We start from the raw sequence: 18,475 nt of genomic DNA, 5'->3' as shown, positions 1-18,475 counted from the left end.
AGAGAGAAGTGGGATATAGGAAGAAATAATAAAGACAATGATGAACACCTGAGGAAAGGTGCCTAAATGCTGACTTCATAAAACAAGTGATTCGAATTTCAAGAAGTGTAAACACAAAGTAAAACTAAAATAATGGACAAATGTAAGTCAGAACCTGGGGAACAACTGAGCTAAAGCAATATAGAGCTTTTGGTGCCTTTTATTTTAAAACTTTTTATTTTCAGGTGCATAGGGACATGTGTCTTCTCCAGTGTCAAAAAGTGGCCCTTCCAAGAACTGAGCTTTTGAACTGAAATGGCTACCATTGGGGAAAAAACAAAAATAACTCTACTTTCCAGTTCCAGGTGACAATGTCTTTTTGACTGATATTCATTCAAAAGTGCACTTGTCCTCAGCAGCCTGTGAAGTCCCTCATGAATTCATCATCTAACGAAGGGGAGGCATACCCAAGTTGCAGACTCAGGGCATATGCTCTGCAGATTGTAAGAAAGATAAGAGTTGGTTTTAACCATCCTCCCAATGTACCTTTTTAAGCCTTCTTAAAAAGGTGGTTTGCACAGTGAGTAGAAATTAGGCTTCTCTGCAGTCTAGATCTTCACTCAATCAGTGAATACAAAATGGCACTGGCCCACTGGAAATTATGGACTCCATTATGGAGAAAAAAGATTACTTACTGAGCAGCAAATTCCAAAAATTTCTAATTTGGATCTTAGTGCTGACCTCTCAATATAGGGTCTTTGTAGGAACAAAGGAAGTTAGAGACCTTGACTATCTTTAGATTTAAAAATATAAATCAATTATGCCTTTCAAAAATGTAAGGGTAGGGATCCCTGGGTGGCGCAGCGGTTTGGCGCCTGCCTTTGGCCCAGGGCGCGATCCTGGAGACCCGGGATCGAGTCCCACGTCAGGCTCCCGGTGCATGGAGCCTGCTTCTCCCTCTGCCTGTGTCTCTGCCTCTCTCCTCTCTGTGTCTCATGAGTGGATGGATAAAATCTTTAAACAAACAAACAAACAAACAAAAAAACCCAAAGTCTGGCTATTAAGCCTCTTATTGTAACACCATTTTGCACCCACCACTGCAAAAGAAGTAAAACTTTTTTAAAAAATTTTTTAAATTTTATTTATTTATTTATGATAGTCACACACACACAGAGAGAGGCAGAGACACAGGCAGAGGGAGAAGCAGGCTCCATGCACCGGGAGCCCGACGTGGGATTCGATCCTGGGTATCCAGGATTGCGTCCTGGGCCAAAGGCAGGCGCTAAACCGCTGTGCCACCCAGGGATCCCCCGCTGCGCCACCCAGGGATCCCCCGCTGTGCCACCCAGGGATCCCAAAAGAAGTAAAACTTTAAGCAAAACCAACAAAAACTAATATGGATAAAAGGGATCATTACATCATGATAAAAAGGTTCAATTCAGGCAGATATTATAAGTACTTGTGCCCCCAATAACATGCTCTCAAGACAGATAAAGCTAAAATTAGGGAATTATCAGGGAAAAATGGATGAATGAATCAACATCCAGAGTGAGAGATTAAAATACATCTCTTTTAACAATTACTATACCCATATAGTCAAAACAGACTTGCTATCAATAAGCCTGAGCTAATAAATGTATAAAAAATCCTACCGCCAAGAGTTTAAGCACATGAGGAATACTAATAAAACTCCTAACAATAGAACATAAATATCATGTTATCTAACCACAATACACATTAGCCACTAAACTAAATTTGAGACTATAAATACAGTATATGATCTATGACTAACCCATGATAAGAATGACTTCGCGGAAGGGGAAAATACACAGACTAGTTAGGGACAGGAGGCATCTTCTGAGGGGCTGGAAATATTCCACCTCTTGATTTGGGAAATGGTTACACATGTATACAAATTCAACAAACTTGCTCTTAAGATCTGTGTACTTCATTGTTTGTAAGTACAGGGAAAATTAAACTTTAATGCCTTATGTTAGAAAAAACTAAAATTTAAGGAGATAAGGGCCTAACTCTAGAAGAAAAAGAAAAGCGTAAACCTAATGAAAGTAAAAGGATGGAAACTGACAGTAGAAATTAATGGCACAGAAAACAGATATAAAACAATGAGAATCAATTACTATCCAAAGCTGGTTATTCACAAAGATGAATCAAAGAGCCAAATCTTCAGTAAGACTAATCAAGAAAAAAGAAATAATAATGTAAATATTATGTATAAATAATATTAGGAATCAAAAGGAGGTCATAATGATATACAAATGCTTCAAAAATCGTAAAAGAATGCTGAGAGAATTGTATGAGAATGAAGTAAAAAATTCAGACACGTAGGCCAATGCCTTAGGTAAACATGACTTACCAAACTGACTGAAAAAGAACCAGAAAACTTGAATATGTCTATAATCATTAAGACTAAATTAGTATCAAAAATCTATATCCAAGATATATATATATACACACACGCATGCACACATGCATGCACACATGCACGCACACACACGTCTTAGCTCTGTCCACTGAAAGGGCGTTAAAGCCATGAGCATAATTAGTGCCCAGGTCCTCCAAGGCTTGGGAAAAGGTTGAATCCAGAGAGTACAAGATGAACTAGAAAAAGAAAGCAAACAGAAGGAAATAATAAAGAGAAATAATCAGTGAAATTGAAAATAGAGAAAAATCAATTATACAAATAGCTGGTTCTCAAGAAAATGAACAAAATTAATAAACCTCTAGCAAGACTGACAAAATCAAAATTGGATAAACACAAATCACCAATAGCAGGAATGAAATAGGGGACATCACTATAAATCCTGCAAAGATAAGAAAATTAATAAGAGAACGCTATGAACAACTCTATGCCCATAAATTTGAGTACTTAGAAGAAATGGATTAATTCTTTGAAAACCAGAACCTACCAAAAATTCACTCAACATGAAATAGATAATCTGAACAGTCCGATAACAATCAAATAAGTTGAATTCATAATTTAAAAACTCCCCCAAAAAGAAATCTCAGGCCTACATGGTTTCACTGGAGAATTCTTCCACTACAGAGAGTGGTTGCAAGTGGGTGTGGTTATAAAGGAATAATAGGGAGGCTCCTTATGGTGCTGGAACTACTCATATCTTGACTGTGTTACAGGATCCTACACAAGAAATAAAATTCTATAAACCCCTCTTTCTCTCTCTCTCTCTCTGACACACACACACACACACACATACAAGTAAAACTGGAGATAGCTGAATAAAATCAGTGGATTGTGTACAACTCAATATCTGGCTATGATATTACACTATAGTTTTGCAAAATGTTCCCATTTGGGGAAATCAGGCAAAATGTATAAGGGAGCTTTTTATTTCCTTTAAATGCATCTGAACCTACAGGATCTCAATAAAAATGTCAATTTAAAAAAAAGGCAAGCGGGGATCCTTGGGTGGCTTAGCGGTTTGGCGCCTGCCTTCCGCCCAGGTAGTAATCCTGGAGTCCCGGGATCAAATCCCACATTGGGCTCCCTGCATGGAGCCTGCTTCTCCCTCTCTCTCTCTTTCTCGCTCTCTCTCCCTCTCTCTGTCTCTCATGAATAAATAAATAAAATCTTTTTTTTAAAAAAAAGGCAAGCAAAAAAAAAAAAAAAAGGCAAGCATAAATGGGTCAAATTAAGCATAAAAATAAATAATGGTACTCATGAATTATAAACCATTTTATATAATAAAAATCCAAGAGTGCATTCTAATACAAATAAATTAATAAATGGGGGGAAAAGGGAATGCTTTTCCTGATAAGAGAATGCCAACTAGTAATTATGGAAAGAATGATGTAGTCAGAAAATTGTCAACACATGGCTAACATCTGCAGATGCAAGTTTGATGAGGAACAGGAATTTCTGTTCCTTAAAGGATCTCCTCACATATCACTTATTAATTTCAAAACAGAAAAAACTAGAACTTTACAGAGCAAAAATCTGGCAGATACAACCTTAATCCAGGGATCAAAGCTAATGTCACCAATGTCAGGGCCAAGTGATACCCTGTGCCTCATGATGTATCTATGAGACTAAATATACAGATAATGGCTAGGCCATATATGACAGGAGAGCTCTGACCCATCACCTCTGCAGTGACCAGCCCAGAACATTTAGGATTTGGTCAATGACTATGAGCTTTCCTGTATTTTTCCCCCACTTTCAGGGCAGGACCCAGCAGAGAAAGCCATATATGCTCCTCAGATCAATTGCCTCAACTGCCTGGCTTGTAGTAGCCTGCCCCCAGTTTCCTATGCCAACTGCCTCCACTTAGAGCACACTGGGAGCCTTCAGGGAACTGGTGAAAACCCTCTGTGAGGACCCACAACATTGGGTGGCAGCAAGACAGATGCAGTTATGAAGGCCGCACATGAAGACAGCTGCAAGAGACAGGCTCTCTGGAGTGGCCCAAAGGGAAGATCTAACGCAGAGGGCAGAGCAGGTATTAAAAAGAGCCTCTAGGGATCCCTGGGTGGTGCAGCGGTTTGGCGCCTGCCTTTGGCCCAGGGCGCGATCCTGGAGACCCGGGATGGAATCCCACGTCGGGCTCCCAGTGCATGGAGCCTGCTTCTCCCTCTGCCTGTGTCTCTGCCTCTCTCTTTGTGTGACTATCATAAATAAATAAATAAAATTTAAAAAAAAAAATAAAAAAAAAAGAAAAGAAAAAGAGCCTCTGGAAAACCAGCTCCACTTTAAACACAAGGCATCTACTGACTATGAAGGCTTGGGTGCACAGAGGATATCCACGGCTCAGGCCTAAACCTGCCCATATTGACCCTACCACCACCACTGCAGTAAAGAAGTCTTATCAGAAGGAAAGGCAAAATCACCTATCAAACTCAATCTCTATTGTTCTACACAAATTGTCTGATCTTTGACAAAATATTACAAGGCATACAAAAAGCTGGAGAAAAAACAACAACCCACAAACATTCCAGAGACAAATGGATCAACAAAACTACACTCAGATAAAGGAACCATCCACAGAAAATTTAAAATAACTATGATTAATATGTTAAAAACTCGGGACGCCTGGGTGGCTCAGCGGTGGAGCATCTGCATTTGGTTCATGGTGTGATCCCGGAGTCCCGGGATCGAGTCCCACACTGGGCTCCCTGCATGGAGCCAACTTCTCCCTCTGCCTATGTCTCTGACTCTCTCTCTCTCTCTGTGTCTCTCATGAATAAATAAATAAAATCTTAAAAAATATATCTTACTATAAAAAATAAAAAAATATGTTAAAAGCTCTAATGGAAAAGGTAGATATACAAGATAGAACACTCAGCAGAGAGATGGAAACTCAGGAATCAAATGGGGTGCCAAGGTCTCAGTCAGTTAAGTAGCTGCCTTCAGTTCAGGTCATGATCTCAGGGGTCCTGGGACTGTCCCCTGCCTTGGGCTCCCTGCTCAGTGGGGAGTCTGCTTCTCTCTTTCCATCTGCCTCTCCCCCCAGCTTGTGCTTCGTCTCTGTCTCTCTTTCTAAAATAAAATCTTTTTTAAAAAAGAAAGAATCAAATAGAAACATTAGAAATGAAAAATAGACAAAATGTCAAAAACAGGTGAAAAATGCCATCAGTGGGCTTATGAGCAGACTGACAAAGGTAAGGAAAGAATTAGTAAAATATGTCAACAGAAATTACTCAAACTGAAAGACAAAAAGGAAATTAAAGAAACACTACAGCTAAGTGAAATGCATGATTCTGGACTGAATCCTGGACGAGGATAAAAATAGTTATAAAGCATTATCATTGAAACAACTGACAAAACTGTCATAAACTGTAGATTACTGTATAGCACTATACCCATATTATATGCCCTGATTTTGATAATCGTGCAGCGGTTATGTAAGAGTGTGTCCTGGTTCTTAGGAAACACACCAAGTATTTAGGCCTCCAGGGTACAATATCCTCAATTTATTCCCAAATGGTTTGGAAGAAATAAGCAGTGAGGGACGCCTGGGTGGCTCAGCAGTTGAGCGTCTGCCTTTGGTTCAGGGCGTGATCCCAGACTCCCGGGATCGAGTCTCACATCAGGCTCCCCTTGAGGAACCTGCTTCTCCCTCTACCTATGTCTCCGCCTCTCTCTGTGTGTCTCTCACGATTAAATAAATAAAAATCTTTAAAAAAAAGAAAGAAAGAAATCCGTAGGGAAAGAAAATACATTTACAATAGTTTACTATATTTACTGAAAAAATCCATATAAAAAGTGGATGTGGGAGATCCCTGGGTGGCTCAGCGGTTTGGCACCTGCCTTTGGCCCAGGGCGTGATCCTGGAGTCCCGGGATCGAGTCCCGCATTGGGCTCCCTGCATGGAGCCTGCTTCTCCCTCTGCCTGTGTCTCTGCCTCTCTCTCTCTCTCTCTCTCTCTCTCTCTCTCATTCTCTCTGTGTGTCTATCATAAACAAACAAACAAGTAAATAAATAAATAAATCTTTAAAAAAAAAAAAGTGGATGTAAACCCATGTTGTGCAAGTACCAACTGTGTATCTAAATAACAAGTTACAAAGTCCCTGGCCTCCCAAGCCCAGATGGTCTTAAATGGTATGATCTATCAAATACTTAAGGACAAGATCATTTGCAATTAGTGCAAACTGACTTAGAGACTGGTAAAATAGAATGCTTCCCAACTCATTTCAAGTATCGAATATAAATGTGATGCAAAAACTAGTCATGGAGAGCAAAGAAAAGCACCATAACAGGCCAAGATCACTTCTTAGAGGAGTTTCAAAAATCCTAAATGTCGGCCAAGCAAAGCTAGCAATATATATACAAAAAAACCCCTGAGGATGGTTTAATATCAGAGATCTAATGTAAAAAAGTAAATGGTAAATAAAATCATATAAGCAAAATAATAATATAAATCAGTAAAAAAGAAAAGCCACACGATCCCAATAAATGCAGAAAAAGTGTTTACATTTTTGTAATGTAGAAATTCTCAGCAAACTAAGAATGGAAGGGTACTTCCTTAACCTCAAAAAGGTATTTTCTCACTCTTAAAGTGCCATATTTAATGGTGAAACACCAAAAACTTTCTCTTTTAGGCTGGGAAGATAAACCTATGGCTCACTACCAGCACTTCTAGTCAACACTACACTGGAGACCTTAGCAAGTAAAGGAACACCAGGGGAAAAAATGTAAAGAAATAAAAAATCAAAGATTTGAAAGAAGACAAAAAAAAAAAAAAAAGCCTAAATAGAAAATCTAGCAGAATCCAACCAGGTAAGAGTTCTAATAATGGAGCTCAGAAAAAGGATTCTAAAATTCAGGTGAAGAATAAAAGGTTGAGAATTGGCAACAGAAGGGGCAAGAACAAGGGAAGCCCACCACTCATTGAGAGGATGCAAAGTTCTTATGAAGACGATGTGGTATCAGCATGGGACTGACAACAGCCAAGGGTCAGAATGGAGTCTAGAAATAGGCTCAAATATCTATGAATGCTTGATGAATGAAAAATTATCAGAAAAGGAATGATGGTCCAAATTAATGATGCTGAGACCATCAGCCTGCCTCCCATGCTGCCTCTGGGTGCGATTTGTCCCTGCCCTCAGTAAGCACCACACACTGTGAGTCCCTGAAACTGGAAGAGACCTGGATGTGGAATGTGAGTGAGTGAGTGGGCTGAGGGACAGGGAAAGATCACGGATGGAGCCGGGGAGTGGTCCAGATGTAGAGTAAGCAGTCTTGGAAAGACCGAAAGAGAGAGTGGGTAAGTAAGTGACCAGGGGAATTGGAGGCTCCAAGACACCAGGAGATGTGGCAAATCCTCCATCACCATTCTCATGTCAGCTCCTAACAACAACGAGATGTAGAGGGCAGGAATTAGCACCTCTATCCTGGGAAAGAGAAAGGATTGTTCACAGATGCTGACTGCTGCCGGGATCCTTGCCCTCCTGCCACAGCAGTGGCGTACCTTCAGAGGAGTGTGAGCCAGGCAAGGAGCTCCTGCCACCCCACTATGATGCAGGGGTCTGCCTTGGTGCACCGTGAGGTCCAAGTCTACTCAAGGTTGACACCAAGGTCCAGAAATCAGACAGCCACGTATTCATGAGAAGCACTTCCTTACAGCGCATTAGGAGTCACAGCCAAGGTGGCTTACTTCTTTTACAGAGAAATGAAGACTTCTCGTAGCAGTTCTCTGCATGCCAGCTGTGCAGGTCGTGGTGTCGGAGGGTGGGGAAGTGGAAACACTGGAGCTGAGCGCAGAAGACACTGTCACTTTCTGAGACGGCTGAGGCAAAGATGGGGTCTGGGGGCAGGAACACCTCGGAGGAACCTGTGGGAAAAATAACAATGTCAGCACACCAATCCCAGGCAGTCCTTGTGGGTACCAAGGCCCCCCAAACTGGACCATCAATCAAAGGGCCTGTGGGCCGCCAAATACTAGCTGCACTGCATTCATTCACGACCTCCCCTAGTTACTAGGAGCACAGCTCTGGGCAACGTGAAGGATAAAGTAATGGGCCACAGCACAGTCGATTAAAGTGTATGAGTATGGGCAGCCCGGTTGGCTCAGTGGTTTAGCGTTGCCTTCAGCCCAGAGCCTGATCCTGGGGACTCAGGATCGAGTCCTGCGTCGGGCTCCCTGCATGGGGCCTGCTTCTCCCTCTGCCTGTGTCTCTGCCTCTCTCTCTCTCTGTGTGTGTCTCTCATGAATAAAAAAAATCTTTTTAAAAAATGTATGCGTTCATATGGATAAACAACAATTAAATGGGGAGGGGAGTCCTCTCCTTTAACAGGGTCTCAACTAGTAAATAGAGAAGGGCTCAAAAGGCACCTATTGCACGTGCCAGGAGCATACAATTCTGACAGAATCATAGCTCCCTCAACCTAGCAGGGGGATCATCAGGCCAGGCGAGCTAGAAAGCACTGGCTCCCTGGAACCCCCTCCCAACTCCAGGGGACTGTCACTCACTGAAACTGCCTTTCAACCCGGGGACCAGGCAATCAAAAATCATGTGGCACCCGGCAGCCCGAGTGGGGGGTTGTGGTGGAGAACAGGGACAGGGGGCCTCTCTTCTCCTGTCCCAGGAGGTGGACTCAGGTCACATCTGGGCACAGCACAGCCAGCCCCCAGAGCCCAGTCTCTACCTCAGAGAACTCTCCAACACTGGACCGCCACAAGATTCCTTGAGGCTAACCTGGACGTGGGTCACCAGAGACACTTCTAATTTTACTAAGATGGCGATGCGGTTTACCCTTTAACAGCAACATGGTATTGTCATGCATGCCTTTTGAACTCTATTTGCTCCCAATATTAAGCATGGAGGTCAGTCTGGAAGAGCCAGCGAGTCTGGAGATGGGGCCTCATTCTGTAAACACTGGGCACAATGCCTCCCAGCCCCCTGACAAGGTCAGGAAGAGGGACTCTGGGGAAGCGTGGTGGGATAGAAGCCCAGTCTCCAGCTGACAGGCACAGTCAATGTCAGTGCACCCCTGCTAGGTCAGACTCACAGGAGGACCATGGAGGGAGGGTAGGGGTGGGGGCCAGGGTCCTTGGGATGTCTTTTCACACCATTTGGGGAGCCTGCCTCTGATGCTAAGAGTGGGCACTGCCATGAGCACTGTGTCATCCAGCCCCCTGCTCCCCAGCGAGGTCTCCTATAACCCACGTGCCCTCTTCTTCTTCAGATACCCCTTTACCTGGGAGAAGCCTTCCTTCTTTTCTTTTAAAAGATTTTATTTATTTATTCATGAGAGACACAGAGAGAGAGGCAGAGACACAGGCAGAGGGAGAAGCAGGCTCCACGCAGGGAGCCCGACGTGCGACCCGATCCCGGGTCTCCAGGATCAGGCCCTGGGCTGAAGGCAGCGCTAAACCACTGATCTGGGGTTTAGCGCTGGGGCTGCCCAGAAGCCTTCCTTCTTAAAACAGTTTTCTTCACTATTTGGCTTCTTGTCTCATGTGCTGAAAACGAAACAGATTTATCCCATCCTTTATAAAAACAAACAAACAAAAAAACCCAAAACAACCAAGTCTTCAGGGGTGCCTGGGTGGCACTGTTAGTTAGTTTCAGATCAGGTCCTGATCTCAGGGTACTGGGATTGAGCCCCGCATCAGGCTCTGCACTCAGCATGGACTGGGCTTGAGATTATCTCTCCCTCTCCCGCTGCCCCTCCCACTCATGCTCTCTTTCTCTTTCTCTAAAATAAATAAACCTTAAAAAAAAAAAAAGAAAGGCTCTAGCCTTGAGTCTAGTTGCCAGCCCAGAGTACAATGTCAGCACAGGATTACAAAGTTCTGACCAAGGCCACAAATGCTCTCAGGGTAGAGTCCTGGGACCTGGTCCCCACCCCATTCTGCTCACAGCCGCTGGAACATGCCTGAGCCAAACTGAGAGTGGAGGGTGGGAGTGAGGGTGGCTCAGGCCCCACCAAGCCACGCACAGACGGAGGGGCACAGGGAAGGCCAAGTGGAGGGAGCTCCTCCCACCCACTATGTGCCCAGAGGACTAGCTGGGCCTTCTTGCTCTGTGCTGGTCAGAAGCCCTGTTTACCCTGAGGTCATGTGGGCTACAGTAGTTTCTTGAAACCAATGACTAAGAAGACTGCTTCCTCTTTGCCAAACTTAGTTTCTTTCAAGCCTTCATTTTATGTGCCCTTTCTATGGCACTTTATACTCCAGTTTCATAAAAATGCTCCATCCTCTCTCTGCTAGGAGATAAATGCAGCTAATCCCCAACACACTCAGTGTGATCTTCAATTAGCATCTGCTGTGGGTTGAGAAGCATCCCCCCAAAATTCATGGCCACCTGGAACCTCAGAATATGACCTTATTCGGCTCTCGAGGTAAAATCATTCAGTACTTGGGGTGTGTCCTTGTAAAGGGAGAAGACACAGAGGATAAAAACATGGGAAATGACCACAGGCAGATGGAGCAGAGCCTGGAGTGTGGCTGTCATAAGTCAAGGAATGCCAGGAGCCACTCTGCATTGGCAAAGGAGCAAAAAAGAACTCTCCTGCTAACACCTTGATTTTGGAATTGTCTCCAGAACTGTGAGAAAGTAAATTTGTGTTAAGCCAGAAGTTCATGGTACTCTGTGAGGGCAGCCCCAGGCATCTAGCATGGCCTCCTGATCATCATCCTCACTGACTTAACAAATGCTCACAGGCCCCATCCTGTAAACGTGCACTCGGGGTACACCGGGCAACAGCAGCAGGCAGAGATCCTTCCTTGCCTTGCAGAGCTCACAACAGGGTAGGGGTGTAAAGGCCAGAAACAGAGGACTACTAGACCTAATGAGTGAGGTATTCGTGATGTTGGAAGGTCACAACTACTACAGGTAAAAAGGAAGCTGGAGCACAGAGATTAAGGCAGGCCTCGGAGTAGTGCCACAGGAGCAGAGAATGGACGGGAGGGGTGACAAGGCTTGTGGTGGGAGTCCCACGCCATGCACAAGCTCACAGCTTTGCTAGAAGCACTCAAGGGACCTGGCTTCTAGCCGCAGTCACAGCTAAGATTTATTACAGCAACACAGCACGATACACCAGCAACAAGAGAGGGGACAGCTCAGGCATCAGGCAAGTCTGGGGGCATCCAGGCCAGACTTCCTGAGCACTCTCCCACCTGGCAGGAGGGTGAGGGCCTTTGCCAGCAACAAACTGCAGCAACATGGGTGTGGCGTTCCTGCCTGGAGGAGTCCCTGGGCATCTCGACTCCAGACTCACCAGGGGAAACAGGTGTTCACCATAAACCCCATAGTTCGTGCAGTCCAGACGACCCGACACAGTAGGCTCTGCTTCACCCAATCCCTGAGCCCTCCCAGGTGCCAGCCAGGGCCAGGCCGCCTGTGGTACCTTCTCCTGCACCAGAAAGACCTGAGCTTGGGAAGGAGCATCCCAGGGAGGGCTTACAGCAGCAGCAAAGGTGGCATGTGGCTAGAGAGGAGGGCTGCAGGGTGTTGGGAGGGAGGGCAGAGGGAAAGGCTGCCGCAGGACTGTGAGGACCAGGCTTTCTTGAGAGAAGGAGCCACAAGGGCAGAAGGGGGAGGAGTAGAGGAACCTCAGACAACTGTGTGAGGAGACAGGGGTGGGTGGGGTTGGCAGCAAGAAGACCAGGTTGGAGGTGTCGGTAATTTAGGTGGATGACATTAGATCTGATGGCTGTGACCTGGTGACAAGTGATAAGATTCTAGGCAAGTCTGAAAGGGCAGGAGATCATGTCATTGTACCAGCAGACCGTCCTCTAGGGTACCTCTCCACTGCTGCCTATGCAGTAGGGCAGGCCTTCAACCTGCTGGAGTGGCGGCAACTGTTCCCAGACACCCCGACTCCGTCTGCACACAAGCTGTCCTTAGCGTGGCACACATGGCCATATGCAACAACACCGAACTTCCTCTGCCATCTCCTCCTGTGTCTCTGTCCCCCTGCGACCTCAGCTTGGAAGAACCACACCCTCCATGCTCATCCTACAGCAGGCTGACCTTCACTCACTTTCTACCAGTGTGCCATCTGCCTCCCCACAGCAGGCTGTCTGCCTCTGTCTTGCCTCACCCAGGAAGGAGTATGGTACTACAGCCCCCACAGAATGGGCCTGCCTTGGGGCCCACAACGAGCTGTGTGGATCCTCCCAAATGCTCCTCTGCTGGAACCAACGACCTCACTCTCAGGGCTGCCTTTCTTCAGCAGAACTGTGGCCTGACTTTGGCTGTCTCCACTCCGGCTTGACAGTCACCTCACTCAGAGGGCAGGGTCTCCACAATGTGCCTTCTAGGCCAGCTTGAGCCCTGGCCCTCCCCCAAGTGCCGCTTCCTGACTGCTGATGGAAGATTCTAGGTCAGGATAGGTCAGGGCACACAAGTGAGTCACACTCCCTGGGTGTGAGCACCAGGGCCAAGAAGATAGAGATCATAAAGGGCATTCCTTTCTGGCACACATGGCCTCAGCCCACTTGTGATGGGAATGAGCCCCTAGAAGTGGGAATGCTGAGATAGGGGGAGGATGGGTGTCCAGGTGCAGGACTGAGCACATCTTTTTTTTTTTTTTTAAGATTTTATTTATTTATTCATGAGAGACACAGAGAGAGGCAGAGACAGGCAGAGGAAGAATCAGACTCCCTTTGGAGAGCCCGATGAGGAACTCGATCCCAGGACACTGGGATCACGCCCTGAGCCAAAGGCAGGCACAACCAGTATGCCACCCAGATGCCCCTGAGCAGGTGTTAAAAATAAGCAAGTTATACAACGTGGGCACATCAAACACACAGTATGCTTCCATTTTTACATTTTAAAATACATATCACATATAATAACCAGAAACTGAAATGATACTGTTAACAGCAATTATGCTAGAGCCCTGGGCAACGGCTTGGGGGAAAACAGATGATTCCCTTTAGACCACATGGATCTGCTTTCAAACTTTGGTCACCAATATTATAAAATTGGCACCTTGTACTCTCTGGCAGCAGCAGTTCTCAGCCTTCCAGGGCACACCAGGCCCTGGGTGCTGCCTGAACGTCAGGGTCTTGGTACCCTGGAGCGGAGCTGACATGCTGTATAGACAGAAACCAGAGGCAAGGCATCCCTCTTGGGGGAGAGGCCATGGGAGGAGGCCCCTCTTACAAGTGGAGCTCCAAACTTAAAGTGCACCTGGGGAGTGGGGGGTGCCAGCACACACAGGTAAGACGTGTGGATATACGGATGATACTCTGCAGGTGCCACCGTGCCGATGTTATGACAACACGTGTGTTATAACAACACATATTATAAAACACAGAGGAAAATGTTGGGCAAGATGTAAAATAATACATATCTTCCCACAGTGGCTTCTTACCGCCATTTGCTCATATTTTAGGCACAATCTTTTCTTTGGGGCGAATTCACCATTAATGACCAAAGACTTAAATCTACCTCCTACTGCCTTTGGGATGCATCACCTCTGGACCCACTTCTCAGGCCCAGCCAGATCCTCAGTTTTGACTAAGGGAGCACGTTCCTCTCTCTCCTCTGCGAGTAGCAGTGGGAGCTCTGCTACCGTCTCGTTTGCTGGGGCTGTGTTGACAGCATTCTCTCGCGCTGCAGTCTCTCAGCAGAAGGTGCTTTCAACCAGATACAAAGGCAGACAGAAGAATATAATGAACCCCTGCGAAGTTCTGTCCTGCGTCGCAGCAGCTCACTCTACATGTTTGTCCACAGCACAACACTATAGTCACACCTCTGAAAATCCTGGAGTCAACCTCCACTGCAAATCCAGATTCAACTTCCCTAACTGTGTCCCAAAATTTTTATAACTCTCCCCCTCCCAATCCAGGATGGATCAGAATTCGTGTGCTACATTTGGGCTTATGTTTTTTCTTTTAATTTCTTTGAACCCAAAACAGGGGCACCTGGGTGGCTCTGTCGTTAAGTGTCTGACTCTCGATTTTGGCTCAGGTCATGTCCCAGGGTCATGAGATCAGCCCCACAACTGGCTCTGTGCTGGGTGTGGAGCCTGCTTGAGATTCGATCTCTTTCTTTCCCTCTGCCCCTCCCGTATCCCACTCTCTTCCTCTCAAAACAAAAACAAAAACAAAAACACCCCAGAACAAATGATGTTGAGCCGTGTCAGGTATCCGGGCCAGCTATCTTGTAGTAGAGGAATCCTTTTTAGCCACGCATTCATTTTGTGGCTACTACTTAAATCCAGAACAGAACTGCCAAGTCCACTTACCCAGGCATGAGCAGTCAACAACATGCTGCAGCCACACAGAGCTGATGGACATTAGGGCCACAGCACCATCTGTGTGGGCGCCTCACTCTTGCCTCAGGTCCCTTGCATACTGAGCCATTGCTGCCAGTGTTGACATACTTAGTTTTCTTAGATTTCAGGTTTACTCTCTAAATGCCCCAGTGGAGCCAAGGAGAAAACAAGTGTGGCCATTGAAGCCTACCTGGGGCCTTTGTCATTCTCATGCCAGATAAGGGTCCCATGTCCCCCAGCTCAGAACACACTATCATGCAACGCAGACCTGCATCTTCTCTTTTTAACTATCGGTGTCAGGAAGATAACCGGATCGACGAGTGTCTATACTATCCTGTAGGCCAATGCCTTCTGCTGGGGTCAAGGGCAATGGGACTTGGCCTAGGATTAGCCATCAATGGTTGTGATTAAGACAATGAGGAACTACTAGATTTATCCTCTGCAAGATACACAGTGACTCCCAGGCCTGGAAACCCATAGCTATTTACTTGTCTTCTACTCTGAAGAAAAATCTACATATTACACTCACAAACTTTGGGAATACAAATATGAGGCATGCTTTCAGTAGGATATTTGGAAGATACAAGAATGGGGTGACTTCCCAAGTAGGAGCAAAGGCTGGTAGGTGTGGCCTCTGTTGGGGCCTCTGTAGTCACCATCTCTGCTCCCTGCCCCTTTCCAACTGCCAGGCTTAGCACCCCTACCCTGTGAGACCCTGCCTCTCTCCAGGGAAGCCAGCTACCTGGGGCTTCTGAATACCAATCATGTCTGTAATTTCACCAGAGTATGTAAAGACACAGCCAGTCACCTGCCACGAGGCCACTCAGGCTGGGAAACAGGTGGGCTCTGAGGTCAATGCCCTTCATTCTCCACAGTAGAATGTAGCTGGACAGAGCAACATGTCTGGGGTCCTGGGACCACCACTCCTCACGTGTCCTTCTCAGAGACACTTAAGACATCCACAGTGGGACTGGGACATGTTTGGGAAAAAAGAATAGGACCCAAGCTCAAACCATAGGCCCAAAGAGCAGCCCCAAAGCAAGGCCTGACAAGGGGACAGGGCAGGGTAATCACAGCTCAGGCAGCCAAGTGGAGAGGCCATAGCCAGGGCCTGGGTGAAACCTGCCAGTGCCAGAGTAATAGGGCAGGAGGGGAGGGACAGGGGAGGAGGGGGTAATGGCATGACTCAGCTGCCAACACCAGCATGCCTGCTTCCTTTACATTATGTTGGTGCTTACAAACAAGTCAGCATAAAATCCTTAAAGAAACAACCACGCACACACAACACATGCACACTCACTATCTATTTTAATTCCATCTGCCTGATAGCTTTCCTTCCAGTTTGGATTCTACTTCTTGATGTCTCTATCCTAGAAGGCTTATCCCTCCCTCTCGCCCATGTCAGCTGCACACTCCTTATATTCATTATTTTTATACCCCAATTAAAGGCCTTCATTTAAAGGGAAAATGGACAGTCTAGGTATTTGCCAAGTGAGAAAGAAACACAGGTTCCAGAGAAGGCTCCAGCCCCACAAAGAGTGTGAAAGAAGGGCCTTGGGGTGTCTGCCCATCATCATGGTGCCCTCCACAATTTGGGGCCTGCTCCTCTCCATGAGCCCTGCACCAAGCACCACTGGGGAGAGGGTAAAGGGGTGGAGAACCCCCAGTAATATCTCCCTAGTCAGGATGATGCCCCCCCATCCCAACTGCACATTCAACAACTCTTCTGAAAGACCAAAAAGACTTACCCTTGAACGCTACCTCCCAGCGACCTTCTAGGGAGCGGTTCCGGCTGGCGATGACATACTGGTAGCCAACCCACAGCCTGCAAGAGGGCGGAAAGGCAGCAGGCCTCAGCACAGCAAGGAGACAACCGTGGACTGGGTGTGAGTGTGGGTATCTTAGAGTTATAGTGACCTTTCAAATACCAAGCTTGTAAAGCATTAATAATTTAAGTTTTGATACTAAAATTTAATAAAGTACATATAAAGTTTGTAAACAATAAATCCACAGATCAGAAGAAGTTGAATCTTGGGTAACTCCTGTCAATTCCAATTCCATTCTCATTGGCTGATCCAATTAAGTTTTCACATTCTATATAAGACCAATCTTATTCTTGGTATTTCTGGTACACACAGCCCCATGAATACAACTCTGTGAATATACTAAAACCAAAGAATGGTCTGCTCTAAAGGGGTAAACTTTATGGTGTGTGAATTACATCTCAATAAAACACAAACCCGCATGAGTCTACACTGCAGTGTTGGGTAAAATGACGTTCGTGGTCTCCTACTTGGTCTCCGCTTAGAGCCAGCTCGCCCCAGACCTGCAGTGTGCTCCTGAGCACACACGTCACAGCACCAAGAGGGCCATGGACCTGGCCGACTGCCACACCACCTGCTGGGTGTGTGCCTCACCCCAGCCTTCCAGCCGCAATCCTGGAGCTGCCCTTCAGCAGGCCCAGTGCCACCACAGGAGTTCTGGCTCAATGCCACTCTTCTCCTTTCAGCCTACTGCCATGCACATGCCCACCCTGGGGAGATGGGGTACTTTCCTACCCAGTGGGCTGAGCCCTCTCACGTCTCCATGGATTCATAATCACCCCATGATCTAGAAGTTTTTTTCTCACTTTGCAGCTGTAGAAGGAAAAACAGCAAGGTGATTGTGATTTGCCAACATCACAGGGCATAATGGTGGAGCCCAAATCCAGCTAGGGTATTGAAATGAAGGCTTGCTCTCCACCTGCTACAGTCATCGTGCTCCTATAGCAGTGTAGCATCCCTGAGAGAGCGCACTGGCGATCTGGCAACCCTACAATCCACTCCTCCACTCCCCAGCAGTGTGGAAGAAGCAGTATGCCCCCTCCAGAAGAGGACCACTACAATCCTCAGCACACACCTGCCCTCCAACAAAACCCTCTAAGCTCTGGGCTTGGAGATGCTGGCAGCTGGCTGCAATTTTGACATATTCTCCACAATGTCACAGAGCCTTGGGGTCAAGAGTCAGGCTCTGGAGCCAGACTGCCTGAGTTGGAACCTAAGCATACCCTAGCTAATACGTGCCCAAGGTCATGTGTTCACCTACTCTGGGCCTGTCTTCTCACCTATCGGCCTCTTGTGGTTTCTAGAAGACTGAACGAGTGCGCCCATGGAAAGCACTGGGCCTGACAGAGCCCTCTTTCTTAGAAGTAACCCTCCACCCACTTATACGGCCCTCATGCTGGGCCTAGGAAGCCCCTTCAATCAGCCCCTCGGGAGCCAATGAAGATAACTGCTTGAAGTGACAACACGGCAGCCCATCCCTGGCCCTCTAAGAGCCCCTGACATCATCCTGATGCCTGATCTAAAGCCCAGATCTCTATCTGTTTCCAGTGGATGGGGCTGCCCTTCCTCTGAGGGCCGGTCAGCTAAGCCTGAGGGGTGTCATGGGAGGCCAGAAGCCACGTCCTCGGTGGGTATCCTGCTCGCTGGGTGGCAGCCTGACCTCAAGCCCTGGGTCCCCACCGCAGGACTCACTTGTGCTGGTCCTGCCAAGCGAAGCTCCGCTCCGGCTGCTCCCATTCCTGGGCCAGGACGAAGCGCAGCTCCTGATCAGTGGAGAAGGTGGCAAGGGAGCCATTCACACGCTGGCAGGTCTGTGCGGCATCCCAGTAGTTCTCTCCACTCAGGTAGACCCGGTAGCAGCTGGCTGTGCCTTCATAGTGGTGCCATCCTGTTGGGCACTTCCCTAGGAAACATGAAGGGCGGGAGGGGAGTTGTCCCCTAAATTAGGATCCTCACTCCAAAATAT

General features: G+C 46.7%; 1 protein-coding gene across 3 annotated transcripts in view; it reads right to left on the bottom strand.

The window, feature by feature from the left end:
- DGCR2 (DiGeorge syndrome critical region gene 2) overlaps window positions 1–18,475 on the bottom strand; it is a 90,169-nt gene that overhangs the window by 15,222 nt on the left and 56,472 nt on the right. For 2 of the 3 annotated variants that reach the window (XM_041728701.1, XM_041728703.1), the window contains exons 4-6: window positions 18,202–18,421; window positions 16,435–16,511; window positions 8,109–8,285 (exon numbers count right to left, since the gene is read on the bottom strand). In XM_041728701.1, the coding sequence (XP_041584635.1) occupies window positions 8,109–8,285; window positions 16,435–16,511; window positions 18,202–18,421 (474 nt within the window). The remainder of the gene's footprint in view (window positions 1–8,108; window positions 8,286–16,434; window positions 16,512–18,201; window positions 18,422–18,475) is intronic. The other variant, XM_041728702.1, reaches the window with a different exon arrangement.

This window comes from Vulpes lagopus, chromosome 14 (genome assembly GCF_018345385.1).
Source record: "Vulpes lagopus strain Blue_001 chromosome 14, ASM1834538v1, whole genome shotgun sequence".
In the NCBI taxonomy this organism is placed as follows: Eukaryota; Metazoa; Chordata; class Mammalia; order Carnivora; family Canidae; genus Vulpes; species Vulpes lagopus.
The sequence above is the reverse complement of the archived record's forward strand: the minus strand, read 5'-3'. Positions and strand labels throughout refer to the sequence as shown.